The sequence below is a fragment of the Schistocerca americana genome, chromosome 10 (genome assembly GCF_021461395.2).
Source record: "Schistocerca americana isolate TAMUIC-IGC-003095 chromosome 10, iqSchAmer2.1, whole genome shotgun sequence".
Classification (NCBI taxonomy): domain Eukaryota; kingdom Metazoa; phylum Arthropoda; class Insecta; order Orthoptera; family Acrididae; genus Schistocerca; species Schistocerca americana.
In genome coordinates, this window is record NC_060128.1 from 90,790,174 (window position 1) to 90,815,178 (window position 25,005).

A 25,005-nucleotide genomic window follows, 5' to 3' on the forward strand; every position below is an offset into this window, starting at 1 on the left:
ACCGTTGCGGTGAAATACTCTCTACGATTAATAATTTTCCACAGCGTCGTGGCGCAAGGGTAAGCGCTCGGGTTCGTAATCCGAAGGTCGCCGCATCGAATCTCGCGCCATGCAACCTTTGTTTTTAGTATTTGTTTTTTATAATATATATATATATATATATATATATATATATATATATATATATATCATGGGGTGTCTATTCTAATTCGAACGTTTGACTTACACTATACGTATTCGTTTCAGAATATCATTTCTACGTCTTCCGTTAACTATACGTGGTAAACATTATGAAGACAATAAGACAATTAATAACATTTGTGAAATACAACTTTGTTTGCGGAAAAGATAATCATGTTCGAAGTCGCCAGTTTTTCCATGACAAACGACTTTCAACAACTTATTGTATGCATAATTGTTGCAACTGATTGCCGGGAATTATATATATATAGGGTGTTTCAAAAATGACCGGTATATTTGAAACGGCAATAAAAACTAAACGAGCAGCGATAGAAATACACCGTTTGTTGCAATATGCTTGGGACAACAGTACATTTTCAGGCAGACAAACTTTCGAAATTACAGTAGTTACAATTTTCAACAACAGATGGCGCTGCGGTCTGGGAAACTCTATAGTACGATATTTTCCACATATCCCCCATGCGTAGCAATAATATGGCGTAGTCTCTGAATGAAATTACCCGAAACCTTTGACAACGTGTCTGGCGGAATGGCTGAGATGTACTGCTTCAGCTGTTCAATTGTTTCTGGATTCTGGCGGTACACCTGGTCTTTCAAGTGTCCCCACAGAAAGAAGTCACAGGGGTTCTTGTCTGGCGAATAGAGAGGCCAATCCACGCCGCGTCCTGTATGTTTCAGATAGCCCAAAGCAATCACACGATCATTGAAATATTCATTCAGGAAATTAAAGACGTCGGCCGTGCGATGTGGCTGGGCACCATCTTGCATAAACCACGAGGTGTTCGCAGTGTCGTCTAAGGCAGTTTGTACCGCCACAAATTCACGAAGAATGTCCAGATAGCGTGATGCAGTAATCGTTTCGGATCTGAAAAATGGGCCAATGATTCCTTTGGAAGAAATGGCGGCCCAGACCAGTACTTTTTGAGGATGCAGGGACGATGGGACTGCAACATGGGGCTTTTCGGTTCCCCATATGCGCCAGTTCTGTTTATTGACGAAGCCGTCCAGGTAAAAATAAGCTTCGTCAGTAAACCAAATGCTGCCCACATGCATATCGCCGTCATCAATCCTGTGCACTATATCGTTAGCGAATGTCTCTCGTGCAGCAATGGTAGTGGCGCTGAGGGGTTGCCGCGTTTGAATTTTGTATGGATAGAGGTGTAAACTCTGGCGCATGAGACGATACGTGGACGTTGGCGTCATTTGGACCGCAACTGCAACACGGCGAACGGAAACCCGAGGCCGCTGTTGGATCACCTGCTGCACTAGCTGCGCGTTGCCCTCTGTGGTTGCCGTACGCGGTCGCCCTACCTTTCCAGCACGTTCATCCGTCACGTTCCCAGTCCGTTGAAATTTTTCAAACAGATCCTTTATTGTATCGCTTTTCGGTCCTTTGGTTACATTAAATCTCCGTTGAAAACTTCGTCTTGTTGCAACAACACTGTGTTCTAGGCGGTGGAATTCCAACACCAGAAAAATCCTCTGTTCTAAGGAATAAACCATGTTGTCTACAGCACACTTGCACGTTGTGAACAGCACACGCTTACAGCAGAAAGACGACGTACAGAATGGCGCACCCACAGACTGTGTTGTCTTCTGTATCTTTCACATCACTTGCAGCGCCATCTGTTGTTGAAAATTGTAACTACTGTAATTTCGAAAGTTTGTCCGCCTGAAAATGTACTGTTGTCCCAAGCATATTGCAACAAACGGTGTATTTCTATCGCTGCTCTTTTAGTTTTTATTGCCGTTTCAAATATACCGGTCATTTTTGAAACACCCTGTATATATATATATATATATATATATATATATATATATATATATTTGAATTACAAAGAACAAATACTAATAAAAAAAAAGTTGCATGGCGCGAGATTCGATCCGACGACCTTCGGATTACAAACCCGAGCGCTTACCGCTGCGCCACGACGCTGTGGAAAACTGTTAATCGTAGAGAGTATTTCACCGCAACGGTTTCTTTTAACTGTCGATTTTCTCGACAACGGCTGAGAAGTGCATCTTTGTGCTTTGCCACATTGCACCTCTGGCCATGAGCTTTTATTATGCGCAGTATGAATCGAATCTGAATTTCACAATTGGCGGCCTCCCCTTGTCAATATGATGTGTGATATGGTGGTGGTTCGTGTACCGCCACGTCGAATTTTTTTTCCCCCTAACATCCACGTGTTTAATAGGTTCTGATGTTTCATATTAGTTTAATATAACTATATTGTTATGTAAATATAAGTTCACCTTCTTTTTTTTTTGTTAATCTACGGGACAGCCTGCGCTTCTTGTATAAAGATATTTTGGTCCATTGTCTTTAATGTTTCGTAATTCACTTGTTGCAAAGGTTCTGCTACTGGGTAGGAATGACCTTGGGGTTATACTAAAATGTGGGAATCATGAAATAATATTTATCTTATGTGGAGATTTATTGCAAATTTGTAACGGAACTAGCCTGTGTCCTTATTGACTGGAGATGGTACTTTCTGTCTTAAAACATTGCATGGATATTGAAGTTTTTATTTGTGTATATTGCATATTGAACAATGTGACTAGCTTATGGACAATGGAGGAAATGTGCGTTTTAATAGAGCTAACGTGGGAATTTTATGCGCGCCCATTTAGTAAACCGTGTGATTTACGAAGCAGAAACATCGCTCAACTGCCGCTGGAGTGCGTTGCAATCGCGTATACCACGCTGGGTCCCCCGTACCGTATCACAAGTCACATCGTTCCTGAGCGTTCAGCAGCACGCTGAACTTGGCACGCTCAACGTTAACGTTCGACAGCACGGTCCGTGAGCCGATGGCTTTAGATCGGTTACTGCTTACACAATGGCAGGTTATCAAGATTCAAGTGAGTCTGAAAGTGGTGTTATAGTCGGCGCACGAGAGATGGAACACAGCATCTATGAGGTAGCAATGAAGTGGGGGTTTTCTCGTACCACCATTTACGGAGTGTATGTGAATATCAGGAATCCACTAAAACATCAAATCTCCGTCATCGCTGTGGCCCCAAAAGGATCCTGCAAGAACGGGACCAACGACGACTGAAGAGAATCTTTCAGCGTGACAAAAGTGCAACCCTTCCGCAAACTGCTGCAGATTTCAGTGCTGAGTCAACAAGTGTTAGCATGCAAAATATCCAACGAAACATCACTGATACGGGCTTTCGGGGTCGAAGGCCCACTCGTGTACCCTTGATGACGGCACGACACAAAGCTTTACACTTAGCCTTGGCCCGTCAACACCGACATTGGACCGTTGGACCTTTGCCAACTCTCTGCACAGTGTGGTCAAAATTCCCCCAACCTCTCCCCTAACCCACCCACAGTTGAGGAGTATCTAACCCGCTACGTTCTTGATACGTGTGCAATCATCTCCAGAACAGTGTGGCATACTAAAATTTCCAGGTCGACGGCCTGAAGGTACGCATGGGGAATTGTGCGATCGACTGCTTACTTTCTCTGTGTTTAAATTTTAGTTTGTGTATTGGTCTGCCCGCAATTTTCCTACATCTGCATCTATATCTACATCTACATGCATACTCCGCAATCCACCATACGGTGCGTGGCGGAGGGTACCTCGTACCACAACTAGCATCTTCTCTCCCTGTTCCACTCCCACACAGAACGAGGGAAAAATGACTGCCTATATGCTGTGTACGAGCCCTGATCTCTCTTACCTTTGTGGTCTTTCCGCGAAATTTAAGTTGGCGGCAGTAAAATTGTACTGCAGTCAGCCTCAAATGCTGGTTCTCTAAATTTCCTCAGTAGCGATTCACGAAAAGAACGCCTCCTTTCCTCCAGAGACTCCCACTCGAGTTCCTGAAGCATTTCCGTAACACTCGCGCGATAATCAAACCTACCAGTAAAAAATCTAGCAGCCCGCCTCTGAATTGCTTCTATGTACTCCCTCAATCCGACCTGATAGGGATCCCAAACGCTCGAGCAGTACTCAAGAATAGGTCGTATTAGTGTTTTATAAGCGGTCTCCTTTACAGATGAACCACATCTTCCCAAAATTCTACCAATGAGCCGAAGACGACTATCCGCCTTCCCCACAACTGCCATTACATGCTTGTCCCACTTCGTATCGCTCTGCAATGTTACGCTCAAATATTTAATCGACGTGACTGTGTCAAGCGCTACACTACAAATGGAGTATTCAAACATTACGGGATTCTTTTTCTATTTATCTGCATTAATTTAGCTGGCCAGTGTGGCCGAGCGGTTCTAGGCGCTTCAGTCTGGAACCGGGCGACCGCTACAGTCGCAGGTTCGAGTCCTGCCTTGGGCATGGATGTGTGTGATGTCCTTAGGTTAGTTAGCTTTAAGTAGTTCTAAGTTCTAGGGGACTGATGACCTCAGATGTTAAGTCCCATAGTGCTCAGAGACATTTGAACAATTTTTTGCATTAATTTACCTTTATCTATATTTAGAGTTAGCTGCCATTCTTTACACCAATCACAAATCCTGTCCAAGTAATCTTGTATCCTCCTACAGTCACTCAACGACGACACCTTCCCGTACACCACAGCATCATCAGCAAACAGCCGCACATTGCTATCCACCCTCTCCAAAAGATCATTTATGTAGATAGAAAACAAACTTCTCCTAGCATAACACTGTACCCATACAGCTACCCCCTCCCCTAGGAATGGCCTAATACGCCGATCCATACGTTTGCAGTACGTCCCACATTGAGTTCTGTGCCTATTTCGCGCATTGTTGCTTGTCTGCTAGCACTGACAACCCTGTGCAAATGCCGCTGCTCTCGGTTGTTAAGTGAAGACCGTCGGCCACTGCGTTGTAACGCCTGAAATTTAGTATTCTCGGCACGCTGTTGACGCTGTGGATCTCTGGAATATCGAGTTCCCCAACGATTTCCGAAATGGAGCGTCCCATGTGACTAGTTTCAACCACTATTCTGCGTTCAAAGTCTTTTAGTTCCCGTCTTGCTGCTATAGTAACGTCGGAAATGTATTCACACGACTCACCTGAGTACAAATGAAGCTTTGCCAACGTACTCCCGTTTTAAACCTTCCGTACGCGATACTATCTGTATATGTGCATATAGTTATCTCTCATGACTTTTTGCCACCTCATTGTATTTCATTTAGTACTATAAAACGCTTTTTCTAGAACTACATGTGCTTTTAATGAATGTCTATCTTTTTTAAATGCAGTGCTTAATATCATCTCTTTCTTTTGTCTTCAGCCGCGTCTGTCATCCGTATGTTCGAGCACATACTTGGAACTGACAGTTTCCGCGCCGGCCTGAAGACGTATCTTCAAAACAAGTAAGTACATCTACATCTACATCTACATCTACATCTACACTTATGGAAATGGAAAAAAGAACACATTGACACCGGTGTGTCAGACCGACCATACTTGCTCCGGACACTGCGACAGGGCTGTACAAGCAATGATCACACGCACGGCACAGCGGACACACCAGGAACCGCGGCGTTGGCCGTCGAATGGCGCTAGCTGCGCAGCATTTGTGCACCGCCGCCGTCAGTGTCAGCCAGTTTTCCGTGGCATACGGAGCTCCATCGCAGTCTTTAACACTGGTAGCATGCCGCGACAGCGTGGACGTGAACCGTATGTGCAGTTGACGGACTTTGAGCGAGGGCGTATAGTGGGCATGCAGGAGGCCGGGTGGACGTACCGCCGAATTGCTCAACACGTGGGGCGTGAGGTCTCCACAGTACATCGATGTTGTCGCCAGTGGTCGGCGGAAGGTGCACGTGCCCGTCGACCTGGGACCGGACCGCAGCGACGCACGGATGCACGCCAAGACCGTAGGATCCTACGCAGTGCCGTGGGGGACCGCACCGCCACTTCCCAGCAAATTAGGGACACTGTTGCTCCTGGGGTATCGGCGAGGACCATTCGCAACCGTCTCCATGAAGCTGGGCTACGGTCCCGCACACCGTTAGGCCGTCTTCCGCTCACGCCCCAACATCGTGCAGCCCGCCTCCAGTGGTGTCGCGACAGGCGTGAATGGAGGGACGAATGGAGACGTGTCGTCTTCAGCGATGAGAGTCGCTTCTGCCTTGGTGCCAATGATGGTCGTATGCGTGTTTGGCGCCGTGCAGGTGAGCGCCACAATCAGGACTGCATACGACCGAGGCACACAGGGCCAACACCCGGCATCATGGTGTGGGGAGCGATCTCCTACACTGGCCGTACACCACTGGTGATCGTCGAGGGGACACTGAATAGTGCACGGTACATCCAAACCGTTATCGAACCCATCGTTCTACCATTCCTAGACCGGCAAGGGAACTTGCTGTTCCAACAGGACAATGCACGTCCGCATGTATCCCGTGCCACCCAACGTGCTCTAGAAGGTGTAAGTCTACTACCCTGGCCAGCAAGATCTCCGGATCTGTCCCCCATGGAGCAAGTTTGGGACTGGATGAAGCGTCATCTCACGCGGTCTGCACGTCCAGCACGAACGCTGGTCCAACTGAGGCGCCAAGTGGAAATGGCATGGCAAGCCGTTCCACAGGACTACATCCAGCATCTCTACGATCGTCTCCATGGGAGAATAGCAGCCTGCATTGCTGCGAAAGGTGGATATACACTGTACTAGTGCCGACATTGTGCATGCTCTGTTGCTTGTGTCTATGTGCCTGTGGTTCTGTCAGTGTGATCATGTGATGTATCTGACCCCAGGAATGTGTCAATAAAGTTTCCCCTTCCTGGGACAATGAATTCACGGTGTTCTTATTTCAATTTCCAGGAGTGTACATGGTTACTCTGCAATTGTCGTCCGCTGTGGCCGAGCGGTTCTAGGCGCTTCACTCCGGAACCGCGCTGCTGTTACGGTCACAGGTTCGAATCCTGCCTCGGGCAAGGATGCGTGTGACGTCCTTAGGTTAGTTAGGTTTAAGCAGTTCTAACTCTAGGGGACTCATGACCTCAGATGTTGTCCCATAGTACTCAGAGCCATTTGAACCATTTGAGCTCTGCAATTCACACTTAAGTGCTTGGCAGAGGGTTCATCGAACCATTTTCATACTACTTCTCTACCATTCCACTCTCGAATGGCACGTGAGAAAAAGGAACACCTAAATATTTCCTTTCGAGCTCCGATTTCTCTTATTTTATTATGGTGATCATTTCTTCCTACGTAGGTGGGTGTCAACAAAATATTTTCGCGTTCGGAAGAGAAAGTTAGTGATTGAAATTTGGTATATAGATCTCGCCGCAAAGAAAACCGCCTTTGTTTCAGTGACTGCCACCCCAGCTCGCGTATCATATCAGTGACACTCTCACACCTACTGCGCGATAACACGAAACGAGCTACCCTTATTTGCATTTGTCTTCCGTCAATCCTACCTGGTAAGGATCACACACCGCGCAGCAATATTCCTGCAGAGGACGGACAAGTGTAGTGTAGGCTGCCTCTTTCGTGGGTTTGTCGCATCTTCTAAGTATTCTGTCAACAAAGCGCAGTCTTTGTTTCGCCTTCCCCACAATATTATCTATGTGGTCTTTCCTACGTATATAGTCGAATTGACAGCCCTTAGATTTGTGTGATTTATCGTATACCCAAAATTTATCGGATTTCTTTTAGTATCCTTGTGGATGACCTCGCACTTTTCTTTGTTTAGTGCCAATTGCCACTTTTCGCACCATACAGATATTCTCTCTAGATCATTTTGTAATTGGAATTGATCGTCTGATGATTTTACTACACGGTAAATTACAGCGTCATCTGCAAACAATCTAAGGGGGCTGCTCAGATTATCACCTACATCATTTATGTAAATCAGGAACAGCAGAGGGCCTACGACACTAACTTGCGGAACGCCATATATCACTTCTGTTCTACTCGATGATTTACCGTCTATCACTACGAACTGTGACGTCTCTGAGAGGAAATCACGAATCCAGTCACACAACTGAGATGATACTCCATATGCACGCAATCTGATTAATAGTTGCTTGTGAGGAACGGTATCAAAAGCCTTCTGGAAATCTAGGAATATGGAATCAATCTGAGATCCCTTGTCAACAGCACTCATTAGTTCATGGGAATAAAGAGCTAGCTGTGTTGCGCAAGAACGATATTTTCTGAATCCGTGTTGGTTATGTATCAATAAGTCATTTTCTTCGAGGTGATTCATAATGTTCGAGCACAGTATATACTCCAAAATCCTACTGCAAATTGAGGTCAGTGATATGGGTCTGTAATTCAATAGGTTACTCCTATTTCCTTTCTTGAATATTGGTGTGACCTGTGCTACTTTCCAGTTTTTAGGAACAGACGTTTCGTCAAGTGAGAGGTCGTATATGATTGCTAAGAAAGGCGCTATTGTGTCTGCATACTCGGAAAGGAGACTGATTGGTATACCATCTGGACCGGAAGATTTGGCTTTCTTAAGTGATTTGAGTTGTTTCGCAACAGCTAAGATATCTACTTTTATGTCACCCATGCTAACAGCTGTTCTGGTTTCGAATTCTGGAATATTTACTTCATCTTCTTTCGTGAATTACGGAAAACTGTATTTAGTAACTCTGCTTTAGTGGCACCATCATCGGTAACATTTCCATCGCTATCGCGCAGTGACGGCATTGACTGTTTTTTGCCACTGGTGTACTTTACATACGACCAGAATCTCTTTGGGTTTTCTACCATATATTGAGACAATGTTTCATTGTGGAAAGTATTAAAAGCATCTCGCACTGACGTCCGCACTAAATTTCGATCTTCCGTGAAACTTAGCCAGCCCTGAGTATTTTGCGTTCTTCTGAATTTGGCATGCATTTTTCGTTGCCTCTGCAACAGTGTTCTGACGTGTTTTGTGTACCATGCTGGATCAGTCCCGTCTCTTAGTAACTTTTGCGGTATGAATCTATCTATTGCCGTCGATACTGTATCTTGGAGTTTGAGCCATATGTGGTATACACTTACATAAGTAGCATGGAAGGAATGGAGACTCTCTCTTAGGAAAGCATCAAGCGAATTTTTCAAAAATGGTTCAAATGGCTCTGAGCACTATGGGACTCAACATCTTAGGTCATCAGTCCCCTAGACTTAGAACTACTTAAACCTAAGGACATCACATACATCCATGCCCGAGGCAGGATTCGAACCTGCGACCGTAGCGGTCGCGCGGTTCCAGACTGAAGCGCCTTTAACCGCGTGGCCACACCGGCCGGCCTAAGCGAATTTTTATCTGCTGTTTTAAATAGATATATTTTGCGTTTATTTTTAGTGGTTTTCGTTGATATGGTTTTGAGTCTCGCTACAATGACCTTGTGTTCACTAATCCCTGTGTCTATCATGACGCTCTCTATTAGATCAGGATTATTTGTAGCTAAGAGGTCAAGCGTGTTTTCACAACCATTTACAATTCGTGTGGGCTCATGAACTAATTGTTCAAAGTAATTCTCAGAGAAAGCGTTTAGTACAATTTCGGAAGATCTTTTCTGCCTACCACCGGCTTTGAACATGTATTTTCGCGAAGAAATATGATTATGGTCGCCGGAAGGCTAATGTTAATGATAACAGTGAAACTAAAGCAGAGTTAGCTACATAGGTGTCCTAAATTGCTCCAGAAGACGAAATAAATATCCCAAAATTCTTATCAAGAATAACTGCCAACATGAGTAATTTGGATGTAGGTACCTTCGGAGTAGCGAGGCAGCTTAAATCGCTTAATAAGGGCAAGGCCTCTAGTCCAGAGTGTGTCACAGCAAAGGTACTTTCAGAGCGTGGTGATACAATAGTTCCATACTTAGCAATCGTTTACAACCGCTCCCTTTTCGAAAAATCCGTACCTAAAACCTGAAAAGCTGCACAAATCACCAATACTCATAGAGGACGTAGGACTAATTCGCTGAATTAGAGACGCATATCAAATGGTGCAAATGGCTCTAAGCACTATGGGACTTAACATCTGAGGTCATCAGTCCCCTAGACTTAGAACTACGTAAACCTAACTAACCGAAGGACATCACACACACCCATGTCCGAGGCAGGATTCGAACCTGCGACCGTAGCAACCGCGTGGTTCCGGACTGAAGAACTGCTCGGCCACAGCGGCTGGCGACGCATATCACTAACATCAATTTGCAGGACGATTTTTGGAACATATACAGTGTTCGACTATTATGAGTTACCTCGAAGAAAACGATTTACTCACGAATAGCTAACACGGATTCAGAAAATATCGTTCTTGTGAAACAGAATTATTCTCATGACGCAATGAGTGCTGTCGCCAGGGATCGTCAAACTGTTTCCATATTTTTATATTTCCTCATAAGCGACTTTTAATCAAATTGTGCGTCTATGGAGTATCGTCTCAGTTGTGGGACTGGAGTCGTGATTTCCTGTCTGAGAGGTCACAGTTCGCAGTAATTGACGGAGAGAGTAACACAGAAGCAATATCCTGCGTTCCGCAAGGAAGTGTCATGCGCTCTATGCTGTTCCTGGTCTATATAATATGAGCAGTCCTCTTGGACAGTTTGCAGCTGATGCTGTCATTTACCGTCTTGTATGGTCATCAGGATAGATTAGCATGGAGAGCTGCATCAAACCAGGATAATGGGATGTAGTCGAATTAAGTCGGGTGATGCTGAGGGAATTAGATTAGGAAATGAGACACTTAAAGTAGTAAAGGAGTTTTGCTATTTGGGGGGCAAAATAACTGATGATGGTCGAAGTAGAGAGAATATTAAATGTAGACTGGCAATGGCAAGGAAAGCATTTCTGAAGAAGAGAAATTTGTTAACATCGAGTATAGATTTAAGTGTCAGGAAGTCGTTTCTCAAAATATTTGTATGGAGTGTAGCCATGTGTGGAAGTGAAACATTGACAATAAATAGTTTGGACAAGAAGAGAATAGAAGCTTTCGAAATGTGGTGCTACAGAAGAATGCTGAAGATAAGGTGGGTAGATCACGTAACTAATGAGGAGGTATTGAATAGGATTGGGGAGAAGAGAAGTTTGTGGCACAACTTGACTAGAAGAAGGGATCGGTTGGTAGGACATGTTTTGAGGCATCAAGGGGTCACAAATTTAGCATTGGAGGGCAGTGTGGAGGGTAAAAATCGTAGAGGGAGACCAAGAGATGAATGCACAAAGCAGATTCAGAGGGATGTAGGTTGCAGTAGGTACTGAGAGATGATGGAGCTTGCACAGGATAGATCAGCATGGAGAGCTGCATCAAACCTGTCTCAGGACTGAAGACCACAACAACAAATGGTCATCAGATGATGAAAATGAATTGCAAAATGATTTAGAGAAAATATTTGTGTGGTGCAAAAAGTGACTATTGACTCTAAATAATGAGAATTGTGAAGTCATCCATATGAGTACTAAAAAAGAATTCACTAAATACCTGGGGATTACAATCACGCGTCGTGGCTTTTTTTGTGGTAGTCAAGACGAGGGGGGGGGGGGGGGGGGGGAGGGGGGCCAAACCTGTCGCACAACAAACCACAGTAAGGTGCGTGGCAGAGGGTACGTCCCATTCTACCACTTATTCCAGTTCCATTCACGTATGGAGCGCGGCTAGAATGATTATTTAAATGCCTCTGTGCGGGGTATAATTATTCTAATCTTGTCCTCAAGATCCCAATGTGAGCGATACATATGGGGTTGAAGTATATCCCTAGAGTAATAATTTAAAGCCGGTTCTTGAATCTTTGTTAATTGACTTTCCCAGGATAGTTTAATCCGTTCAAAAATGGTTCAAATGGCTCTGAGTACTTTGGGACTTAACATCTTAGGTCATCAGTCCCCTGTTTAATCCGTCTTCAAGAGTTCAGTTCCTTCAGTATTTCAGTGACACACTCCCATGGACTGTATAAACATGTGACCATTCGTACTGCCTTTCTTTGCATACATTCAATATCCTCTGTTAGTCCTATCCAGTATGGATCCCACTCACTTGAGCAATATTCTAGAACCGGTCGCACGAGTGATTTGTAAGCAATCTCCTATGTAGACTGATTGCACTTCCCCAATATTCTACCAATAAACCGAAGTCTATCACTTACTTTACCCACAACTGAACGTATCTGGTCATTCCATTTCATATCTCAGTGAAGTATTACACCCAGCCGGTAGCTGTGGCCGACAGGTTCTAGGTGCTTCAGTCCAGAACCGCACTTCTGATATGGTCGCAGGTTCGAATCCTGCCTCGGGCATGGATGTGCGTGATGTCCTTAGGTTAGTTAGGTTTAAGTAGTTCTAAGTCTAGGGGCCTGATGACCTCAGATTTTAAGTCCCATTGTGCTTAGAGCCATTTGAACCATTTTTTAAATTGTTGCCTTCATTTGTTGCAGCTTATGTGGAAAACTATTACGTTCTCATAATTTTCTTGGGACTGATCGCATTCACATTCATACTAACACCTAAATCGGGCAAGGAGGCATATCTCACTTGCTTACAAGATCTACAAATCAGCTGCATCGATAAGAGATTCCTATCATATGAGATGTGTACTGGCACTAATGTCACGTATGATGCACCAAACGTGTTTTCTGGGAGAGGATTTGGTTAACTTGTCGCCTTGTTATCAAACGTTTGGGATTCCCATTCGAAAGAGTAATTGTGATGAAACAACTGTCAGCCAAACGCAGACATTTCCATAGACTCTGTCTCATCTACTGCCTTATAAATGTACACTGTCCCTCATATCTCTCCTCGTCCTTAACGCTTATGTCGGAACAACATGACAGAAACACACGTTCCCACCATAATAAAATCCTCTCTGTTCCAATGCATCGGTCAGCCACCTTCTCCAAGTCCTTTACAGTAGCGGAAACTCGACTCTGGGATAACCTCCCTCGTTATGTTAGAGAACTTAAAAACATGCCTGGCTTCAAAAAACAGTCAATGAAGTATCTACTTAAGCAACAGTAATGCCTTCCTCTTTACATGAATGCATTTCACCTCGTTACTTCCCTCTTTCCCCCTCCTTAGATCTTCCTTCCGCAAAACTCGCTATACTAGTAAACATCTGCTTTACACACCAAGATATTAATGTACATCTGCACAAATCTTCACTGCTATTGCCAATTTTTGTCATGTTTATCATTATTATTTGGTTTCTTTTACTGTTGCTATTATTGCTTTTATCATAATTTGTATGTATAGCACCTGTTGTAAAAATACTGCCAGCACTTACTTTATTAGGTCTTAGTCGTAACTCTTTATTCATATTGTCACTAGAGTAATCTAATTTTCTTATTTAAACTATTGTCATGATGTAACTCTGATGTGTGAATTGCTGCATGTGTGGAACACTGGTGCAATGTAAGAGAGGATCTGATGGCCCTAATCTGATCAGGTTAAATAAATGAATAAATAATTATAGGTTCCTAACAGCGAGCAGCCGGAAAAAAAAGAAAATTGGCAAGAGGGAGGTTAGATCACAGCCCGCCCGTTTGGCAGTCCAACACTGTAACCACTTAACAACGAAGTTGCTTTTTAAGGCTTCTATACAGGGTGAGTCACCTAACGTTACCGCTGGATATATTTCGTAAACCACATCAAATACTGACGAACCGATTCCACAGACCGAACGTGAGGAGAGCGGCTAGTGTAATTGTTTAATACAAACTATACAAAAATGCACGGAAGTAAGTTTTTTAACACAAACCTACGTTTTTTTAAAATGGAACCACGTTAGTTTTGCTAACACATCTGAACATATAAACAAATACGTAAGCAGTGCCGCGTGTTGCATTGTAAAATGTTAATTACATCCGCAGATATTGTAACCTAAATTTGACGCTTGAACTTCATTGCAGGGGCCCAAACAGCTGCAACATACATCGCGTTTCTACAGAATGATCTGCCAACGTTGCTCGAAAACGTCCCACTGGAAACGCGTTGACGTATGTGGTATCAGCATGATGGTGCACCTGCACATTCCGCAATTAACACTAGGCTGACCCTTGACAGGATGTTCGACGGACGTTTCATAGGACGTGGAGGACGCATAAATTGGCCAGCTCGTTCTCCTGATGTTACACCTCTGGACTTCTTTCTGTGGGGTACGTTAAAGGAGAATGTGTACCGTGATGTGCCTACAACCCCAGAGGATATGAAACAACGTATTGTGGCAGCCTGCGGCGTGTACGACATTCATTACGCCAGAGATTGCAATTGTGTGCAGCAAATGATGGCCACCACACTGAACATCTATTGGCCTGACACGTCGGGATACACTCTATTCCGTAATTGAAAACGGAAACCACGTGTGTACGTGTACCTCACCCCTCATGGTAATGTACATGTGCGTCAGTGAAAAAGAGCAATAAAAAGGTGTTAGGATGTGGACGCAATGTGCTGTTCCAGTCTCTTCTGTACCTAAGGTCCATCACCGTTCCCTTTAGATCCCTACGTGCTCTCCGATACACACGATCGAACAGCGGAGGAGTGGTACTCAAGCGTCAACTTTAGGTTACAATATCTCCGGATGTAATTAACATTTTACAATGCAACAAACGGCACTGATTACGTATTTGTTTATATGTTCAGATGTGCTAACAAAACTAACGGGGTTCCATTTTAAAAAAACGTAGGTTTGAGTTAAAAAACATACTTCCGTGCATTTTTTTATGGTTTGTATTAACCAATTACACTAGCCCCTCTCCTCACGTTCGGTCTGTGGAATCGATTCGTCAGTATTTGATGTGGTTTACGAAATATATCCAGCGGTAATGTTAGATGACTCACCCTGTATATTACACTTCTTGTCCCTGGACCGTTCCCTGCTTCAGTTTTGCTTTTTTGTCACAGTGCAGTACACCTCCTTCCTGTCCTGGTGCTTGATCTCCATTCAGTGTTTGATGGGCTGTTGACTGGTCCCTTATGCCACTAAATCTGAGGGGGTCCAATGAGGAGGTACCCTTGTAAGTAACGCCAGCTAATGGTATCTGTTTACTTACAAATGCACGTGCCTCCTGCAGAGCCTACGGTGCAGCCACAGAGATAGATCTCTTCGCAGCACTCGACGCACAGATTGGAGGCACCAGGGGTTTCCAGACGTTCAAGCTGGGCGACATCTTCCTCGGATGGACTCGCAATGCCGGTTACCCAGTCGTCACTCTCACCAGGGACTACAACACCAACACCGCCAGCATCAAGCAGGTCAGTAACGATTACACCCATGTCTACACCCCACCACCACACGTGGTTATGGCAGAGGGCAGAGTGCAGACAAAAAAGCTTGTCCCACAGCTGCGCCGACGGCAGGCCTGGAAGGGGGACTGCATAGGGGTGGGGGGTGGGGGGGAGTGTAGGGTGAGGCATCAGCTGTGAACGGCCACTGTGTGGCAGGGGACAGCTGAAGCCCAAACACAAATGTACGAGGGTCATTCAATAACTACAGAGACAAATTGGAGGAAAAAGTGTTTATTTTTACAAAAAAGAGCACTCCGTCGTCAGGCCACGAGTGGCCTACCGGGACCATCCGACCGCCGTGTCATCCTCAGTGGAGGATGCGGATAGGAGGGGCGTGGGGTCATCACACCGCTCTCCCGCTCATTATGATGGTATTCTTGACTGAAGCCGCTACTATTCGGTCGAGTAGCTCCTCAATTGGCATCACGAGGCTGAGTGCACTCCAAAAAATGGCAACAGCGCATGGCGGCCTGGATGGTCACCCATCCAAGTGCCGACCACGCCCGACAGCACTTAACTTCGGTGATCTCACGGGAACCGGGGTATCCGCTGCGGCAAGGCCGTTGCCCTTTTATTTTTAGAAAACAATACTTTTTCTACTTTTCAGCGTAATCCCCTTGAACGTTTATGCACTTGTTCCAACGGGCTACAAGCTTCTTTATTCTGGCTCCAAATAACTCTTTATCTCAATGTCTGAACCAATTTCTCACAAACTTTTTCACGTCCTTATTGTCCTGGGACCCCTTCCCATATAATGCCTCCTTCAGTGCTCCAACCAAATGGAAATCACTAAGTGCTAAATCAGGACTGTATGGGGGATGAGGCAGTACTTCCCAGCCCATTTTGTCGATGGTTTCACGGGTTATTTAGCAATATGAGGACGTGCGTTGTCTTGCTGGAGAATCACACCTCTCCTCTGATACTCTCGACGTCTCTCTCTCATGGTTGGCTCCACCTTGTTTAAAAACAAATCCGAGAAGTATTAGTTGTTGTTGTACGCTTCCTCTTCTAGATAATCCCCAAAACACTGTCAACACGACTTTTCCTGCTGACACTTGGTTTTTGAATATTTTCTTGACAGGCGAGTTGGTGTGTGCTTCCACTATGCTTTGTCTCATTGATTCTGGCTCATAATAGTGAACCCTAGCTTCATCACAAGTTAAAATTTTGTTGAGAAAGTGCTCACCTTCTCTTTCGTAACGTTCCTTTAGCTCCGTGCGCACTCTCAACCTTGTTTCCTTATGTAGTTGCGTCAACTCCTTTGGGTCACATCTTTCGCATCTATTGCGGTACTTCAGCTTGTTACAGATAATGTTATGAACTGTACCAGTACTAACTAGAACTTGATCAACTATCATTTCTACAGTCACACGGCGGTCGGCACGAATCATGCCACCAATTCGACTTTCAAGTGAGGGAGTTGAAACTGCAACTGGTCGGCCAAAACGTCAGTCACTGAGTCACGACCATTAGAGTTGTTGACCCTAACATTTGTAAAACTCTAATTCCTCACTCTCACACTCCACCCTATTGGGAGAGAGGGAGAGTTTTAGTCTTATTGAATCCAAATTTAGTTCTCGCTTCCCACGCTCGGGTTTCCGGGTTCGATTCCCGGCGGGGTCAGGGATTTTCTCTGCCTCGTAATGACTGGGTGTTGTGTGATGTCCTTAGGTTAGTTAGGTTTAAGTAGTTCTAAGTTCTAGGGGATTGATGACCTCAGATGTTAAGTCCCATAGTGCTCAGAGCCATTTTGAATCCAAATTTACGAAGTAAATAAGTTATTTTTGTTTATCCGTAACCATTTTCCACGCAAAAATGAGAACATGGATTTCCTTGAATTACAGCGCCAACTACAAAGAATCAAAACAAATGTTTAAGACAAAACGTACGTAGTTTCTTATGTAGAATCTGATTCTGCAACAAAAAGTGGGAGTTCCCAGAGGGCTTGATGGCAGGCTAATTTTAGCACTAGCAGATGTCCCCCTCGAAAATAATCAACTTTAGATTCTACACATTTTTTCTCGTGAAGCTTATTTTTCGAGTTATTCTGGTTTGTCAAAATTTACACCCTGTATAATATACAGGGTATTTGTGGAGGAAAGGTCAATATTTTAAACAGTAAGATAAGTAATTCTGAACAAAAAGTGTTATATGAATATAGGTCCGCAAATGCTTCGTTAAGAAGGTATGGATATTGAAAGGAACTTACATTCTGCAAAATTGATGTGCACAACGTGAATGTATACGCAATACGACTGGACCGTAACGTGATTTTCTTGCAAAACAATCCACGGGTACATGCCATGTTTACGCTATGCGACCTACCACGTATAATGGTCATGTGACGTACGTAGTACAATCACCTGTTGTTTGCGCAGTTGTGCCGTGTAAGCCGCATTGTGTAATGTACCGGCGACGGATCGGTTAGCTGCGTAGTGTATGGTGTTAACTGGAGGCCCAAGTGCCGGCCGGGGTGGCCGAGCGGTTCTAGGCGCTACAGTCTCGAACCGCGCGACCGCTACGGTCGCAGGTCCGAATCCTGCTACGGGCGTGGATGTGTGTGATGACCTTAGGTTGGTTAGGTTTAAGTAGTTCTAAGCTCTAGGGGACTGATGACCTCAGAAGTTAAGTCCGATAGTGCTCAGAGCCATTTTTTGGAGGCCCTAGTCACTAACAGTGTTCGTACAAGCGCTGCTAACAATGCCACACGTCTACAGTACTGAGGAATACGCAGATATAAAACCGTATCTGCAAGAGAAAAATACCACAGGCGCTTTCCGACTTGACGATCACCTGATCACAGTCTGTTTGCCGAAGTGTTTATCACTTTGCGTGCAACAGACTCTCTTCCAAGTAGACATTTTTCGTCCGAGCGTGCACGTCAGCAAACATTGCAAGAACAGGAAGAAATATCGCCAGGTGTTGAGCGCAGTTTCAGTACGAGCATACGAAGAATGTCCCTGCTTATCAACGTCCCACAGACATGTGTATGGGAAACATTACATGAGGAAAACCTGTATCCATTTCACATAAAGCGTGTCCAAAAGCCGGCCGGTGTGGCCGTGCGGTTCTAGGCGCTTCAATGGTTCAAATGGCTCTGAGCACTATGGGACTCAACATCTTAGGTCATAAGTCCCCTAGAACTTAGAACTACTTAAACCTAACTAACCTAAGGACATCACACACATCCATGCCCGAGGCAGGATTCGAACCTGCGACCGTAGCAGCCTCGCGGTTCCGGACTGCAGCGCCAGAACCGCACGGCCACCGCGGCCGGCTCTAGGCGCTTCAGTCTGGAACCAACCGCGTGACCGCTACGGTCCCAGGTTCGAATCCTGCCTCGGACATGGATGTGTGTGATGTCCTTAGGTTTAAGTAGTTCTAAGTTCTAGGGGACTGATGACCACAGATGTTAAGTCCCATACTACTCAGAGCCATTTTTTTCGTGTCCAAAATCTCCACGTTCGCGACAATGCCCAACGACTTCAATTCTGTCACTGGGTAATTGAGAATAGTTATTTGCTTCCATACATACTATTCACTGACGAAGCCCAGGTTTCACGACATGGAATAAACAACACACGCAATAATCATCGATGCTCACGGGAAAATACACACGCTTCAGTGAAGAGCAATTTCAAGGTCCGTTTTGCCATAAATGTTAGGTACAGCATGATCTGTAACCTTTTCATAGGTCCATTTATTATCAATCAGCGATTAACGGGAGAGAGGTACCTGCATTTTTTTGAAAACTCATTTGTGGAACTATTGGAAGACGTTTCTTTAGCCAACCGAACTGGAATGTCAACATGACGGTGCCTCTCCACATGTGACCTTACGTGTGAGGGACCAACTCAACCGCACCTTCCCTAATCGCTGGATTGGCCAAGGCGGTGCTATTAACAGGGCTCGAAGATCACCTGACCTTTAGATTTCCGTTTATGGGGTTGGATGAAATCAGAGATGCATAATGAGAAGGTAAATACACGAGATGAACTGCTTCGTCGCATCATGAACGCTGCAGAATTGATTGGGAACCAACCACAGGCAATGGAACAAGCAACACAACATGTTATCTCGCTAGAGCGCAAAAGTGCATTCACGTTCATGGTGAGATATTCGAACCTGTTTCGTGAACCGTACAACGTCTGTACAATAAGTGTTAAAGCTGTTTGTAAAAGACGTGATACATCATTTTTAACTGAATACATGTAATATGCATGTTGTAATGCATTATGTACTAAATAGCACTCCGTCTTCAGGCCACGAGTGGCCTACCGGGACCATCCGACCGCCGTGTCATCCTCAGAGGAGCATGCGGATAGGAGGGGCGTGGGGTCAGCACACCGCTCTCCCGGTCGTTATGATGGTATTCTTGACCGAAGCCGCTACTATTCGGTCGAGTAGCTCCTCAATTGGCATCACGAGGCTGAGTGCACCCCGAAAAATGGCAACAGCGCATGGCGGCCTGGATGGTCACCCACCCAAGTCCCGAACACGCCCGACAGCACTTAACTTCGGTGATCTCAGAAGTTAAGTCCCATAGTGCCAGAGCCATTTGAACAATTTTTTTGAAATATATATATATATATATAATATGCATGTTGTTATGCATTATGTACTAAATAGCACTCCGTCTTCAGGCCACGAGTGGCGGCCTTCTGGGACCATCCGACCGCCGTGTCATCCTCAGTGGAGGATGAGTAGAGTCCCATTAACCCGAACTAATTGGGACAAGACCTTGTTCGGATTACCGATTTGTTCGGATGAGTCGGAATTACGGTGAGGTATACCAAGCAGATAAGTAGGTACACCATGGTAACAAATGGGGACAAGTGTGGGAACAATGGCTCACTCTTACTCCCTGCCCTTATTGTTGTGCATTGCTGAGACCTTGTAGTGTCTGCAGTCAGTGCACCGCCAGTTGGCTCGCAAAGCGCTTGGTTATGTTATCGATCGCTGGCACGTGTAACAGTTGTACTGTATTCGTTCAGGTATAGTGGTGTACGTATTTTCGTCGTGAGTAAACGGAAATATATAACGTCAACACTCAAAGAAAAACTAAATGCTTTGAAGCAGATATAGAATGGTGAAAATGTATCTAAACTGGCAACGGAACTGGGTGTTGGTTAAGCAACCACTTGTGATTGGAAGAAGAACCGACTGAAGCCTGGACAGTCCCGTGCAACCTCTTCGGGAACAACACTCGAAATTCGGCAGACTTTAAACAGTCCCTGTACGATAAAGTGGATGAAGCTCTTTTCCTGTGGTTTACGCAGGAAAGAGAAAGAGGACCTCCTTTGGGTGGAGCACTGGTTCAGGAGAACGCTATTTGCCTGAACAAGTTAATGAATGATGATGAGTCTTTTAGTGCGAGTAGGGGTTGGTTGGACAGACTCAAAAACCGTCGTGGAATACGTCAGCTAACAATTACTGGAGAGAAGCTTTCTTCTGACCGTGATGCAGCGAAGGAATACTTGGATGAGTTTGAAAAAATGATAAGAGAGAGGAAGCATTCTTCCCAACAAATTTATAACGCTGACGAGACTGGCCTTAATTTTAGGACATTGTCAACAAAAAGCCTCGCATCAAAAGCAGAAGACCATGCTCCTGATTTTAAAATAAGCAAAGATCGTTCAAAAACAAAAAAAATGGTTCAAATGGCTCTGAGCACTATGGGACTTAACATCTGTGGTCATCAGTCCCCTAGAACGTAGAACTACTTAAACCTAACCAACCTAAGCACATCACACACATCCATGCCCGAGGCAGGATTCGAACCTACGACCGTAGCAGTCACGCGGTTCCAGACTGAAGCGCCTAGAACCGCACGGCCACACCGGCCGGCTGCAAAGATCGTGTAACTTTGTTAGTCCCTGTCCGTATATTATCGCAACCAGAAAAAGCATGTATGGATGGTAAGCTGTTCAAAGAATGATTTCACGGCCAGTTTGTTCCCTCTATTCGACGGTTTTGTAAGGAAAAATCATTTGTCTCCCTGTGCAATCCTTTTGATTGATAACACGCAATCTCACCCCGGCACTGAGGAATTATGCGATGGAGAAATTGTGGCGAAGTTTTTTGCCGCCGAATGTTACACCACTTCTACAGCCGATGGACCAGGCATTCCTCTAGTGGACAAAATAAAAAAGACCAATGTGAAGGATGTTGTTTATTGGGCCGCTGAGGGATGGCAGAATATTTTAGAATCGCGGAGAAAACTGTGAACATCTCTTGAATTTCAGGACAACCTAATTGAAAAGTAAGAGGAAAATACACTCCAAATGATACAGACAATCCCTGGATGTGAAGAAGCGAGTGAAGTAGGCGTAGATGAGTGGATGGCAGCAAATGGGGCATGAGTGGAGAACCTGACTGACGCTGATTTAGTTGCTGCTGTGACTCGAGACCAGGAAGAAGTGACAGTGAGCCTGAAAGCTGGTGCCACACAGTGACGAAGGAGAAGCCCTTGACCTCGCGCTACGTTATTTGGAGCAACAGTCCACTGCTGCACCCGCTGATTTGATGTTTACGAGACGAAGGCGCAACTATATGTCATATAACAGACTGTCTCCATTACGCCAAAAAACAATGACTGAGGTTTTGACATCTAAAAAGTAGGGATAAAATGTCCGCTGTATTTTAGTAAGTTTGACAGCTTTTCTTTCATTGTTATGCATTGTTTAAACCTAATGTTTTCTTGCCAATTTTTCTAATACATGCTTACTGTACTCATCATCATCATCATCGTAATTTAAGACTGATTTTGCCTTTCAGCGTTCAGTCTGGAGCATAGTCCCCCTTATAAAATTCCTCCATGATCCCCTATTCAGTGCTAACATTGGTGCCTCTTCTGATGTTAAACCTATTACTTCAAAATCATTCTTAACCTAATCCAGGTACCTTCTCCCCGGTCTGCCCCGACTCCTCCTACCCTCTACTGCTGAACCCATGAGTCTCTTGGGTAAACTTGCTTCCCTCATGCGTGTAACATGACCCCACCATCTAAGCCTGTTGGCCCTGACTGCTACATCTATAGAGTTCATTCCCAGTTTTTCTTTGATTTCCTCATTGTGTACACCATCCTGCCATTGTTCCCATCTACTAGTACCTGCAATCATCCTAGCTACTTTCATATCAGTAACCTCAACCTTGTTGATAAGGTAACCTGAATCCACCCAGCTTTCGCTCCCATACAGCAAAGTTGGTCGAAAGATTGAACGGTGCACAGATAACTTAGTCTTGGTACTGACTTCCTTCTTGCAGAAGAGAGTAGATCGTAGCTGAGCGCTCACTGCATTAGCTTTGCTACACCTCGCTTCCAGTTCTTTCACTATGTTGCCATCCTGTGAGAATATGCATCCAAAGTACTTGAAACTGTCCACCTGTTCTAACTTTGTTCCACCTATTTGGCACTCAATCCGTTTATATCTTTTTCCCACTGACATTACTTTCGTTTTGGAGATGCTAATCTTCATACCATAGTCCTAACATTTCTGATCTAGCTCTGAAATATTGCTTTGCAAACTTTCAATCGAATCTGCCATCACAACTAAGTCATCCGCATATGCGAGACTACTTATTTTGTGTTCACACATCTTAATCTCACCGAGCCGGTCTATTGTTTTCAACATAAGATCCATAAATAATATGAACAACAGTGGAGACAGGTTGCAGCCTTGTCTTACCCCTGAAACTACTCTGAACCATGAACTCAATTTACCGTCAACTCTAACTGCTGCCTGAATATCTATCTAAAGACCTTTAATTGCTTGCAAAAGTTTGCCTCCTATTCCATAATCTCGTAGAACAGACAATAAGTTCCTCCTAGGAACCCGGTCATACGCCTTTTCTAGATCTATAAAGGATAGATACAATTCCCTGTTCCACTCGTAACACTTCTCCATTATTTGCCGTAAGCTAAAGATCTGGTCCTGACAACCTCTAAGAGGCCTAAACCCACACTGATTTTCATCCAATTTGTCCTCAACTAATATTCGCACTTTCCTTTCAACAATACCTCAGAAGTTTTTACCCACAACGCTGATTAAAGAGATACCTCTGTAGTTGTTACAATCTTTTCTGTTTCCATGTTTAAAGATTGGTGTGATTACAGCTTTCGTCCAGTCTGATGCAACCTGTCCCGACTCCCACGCCATTTCAATTATCCTGTGTAGCCATTTAAGACCTGAAATTCCACTGTATTTGATGAGTTCCGACTTAATTTCATCCACCCCAGCCGCTTTATTGCACTGCAATCTATTGACCATTTTCTCCACTTCCTCAAATGTGATCCTATTTCCATCATCATTCCTATCCCATTGTACATCGAAATCTGAAACATTACTGATCGTATTTTCGCCTACATTGAGCAACTTTTCAAAGTATTCCCTCCATCTGCCCAAGGCATCAACAGGATTGACCAGCAGTTTTCCTGACCTGTCCAAAATACTTGTCATTTCCTTCTTACCTCCCTTTCGAAGACTGCTAATTACACTCCAGAATGGTTTTCCAGCAGCTTGACCCAAACTCTCCAACCTGTTTCCAAAATTTACTGTACTGTGTAAATTAAAATGGTGTGTAAGTACAGCAGTTTACCGCACAGTTTTGCATTCTCAGACTAACATTTTTCATGTTCGGATTAACCCAACGTTCGGGTTACAAGGATTCGGATTAGCGGGACTTTGCTGTATATACACACTCCTGGAAATTGAAATAAGAACACCGTGAATTCATTGTCCCAGGAAGGGGAAACTTTATTGACACATTCCTGGGGTCAGGTACATCACATGATCACACTGACAGAACCACAGGCACATAGACACAGGCAACAGAGCATGCACAATGTCGGCACTAGTACAGTGTATATCCACCTTTCGCAGCAATGCAGGCTGCTATTCTCCCATGGAGACGATCGTAGAGATGCTGGATGTAGTCCTGTGGAACGGCTTGCCATGCCATTTCCACCTGGCGCCTCAGTTGGACCAGCGTTCGTGCTGGACGTGCAGACCGCGTGAGACGACGCTTCATCCAGTCCCAAACATGCTCCATCGCGGACAGATCCGGAGATCTTGCTGGCCAGGGTAGTTGACTTACACCTTCTAGAGCACGTTGGGTGGCACGGGATACATGCGGACGTGCATTGTCCTGTTGGAACAGCAAGTTCCCTTGCCGGTCTAGGAATGGTAGAACGATGGGTTCGATGACGGTTTGGATGTACCGTGCACTATTCAGTGTCCCCTCGACGATCACCAGTGGTGTACGGCCAGTGTAGGAGATCGCTCCCCACACCATGATGCCGGGTGTTGGCCCTGTGTGCCTCGGTCGTATGCAGTCCTGATTGTGGCGCTCACCTGCACGGCGCCAAGCACGCATACGACCATCATTGGCACCAAGGCAGAAGCGACTCTCATCGCTGAAGACGACACGTCTCCATTCGTCCCTCCATTCACGCCTGTCGCGACACCAGTGGAGGCGGGCTGCACGATGTTGGGGCGTGAGCGGAAGACGGCCTAACGGTGTGCGGGACCGTAGCCCAGCTTCATGGAGACGGTTGCGAATGGTCCTCGCCGATACCCCAGGAGCAACAGTGTCCCTAATTTGCTGGGAAGTGGCGGTGCGGTCCCCTACGGCA

The 25,005-nt window shown here is 45.0% G+C and overlaps 1 protein-coding gene and 1 pseudogene across 1 annotated transcript in view; one reads left to right on the forward strand and one right to left on the reverse strand.

Annotated features, from left to right (window-relative positions):
* Positions 1-25,005, forward strand: part of LOC124552627 (aminopeptidase N-like) — a 230,330-nt gene that overhangs the window by 133,116 nt on the left and 72,209 nt on the right. The window contains exons 9-10 of the mRNA XM_047126952.1: positions 5,430-5,511; positions 15,158-15,338. Of these exons, the coding sequence (XP_046982908.1) occupies positions 5,430-5,511; positions 15,158-15,338 (263 nt within the window). The remainder of the gene's footprint in view (positions 1-5,429; positions 5,512-15,157; positions 15,339-25,005) is intronic.
* Positions 15,822-15,939, reverse strand: LOC124552804 (annotated as a pseudogene).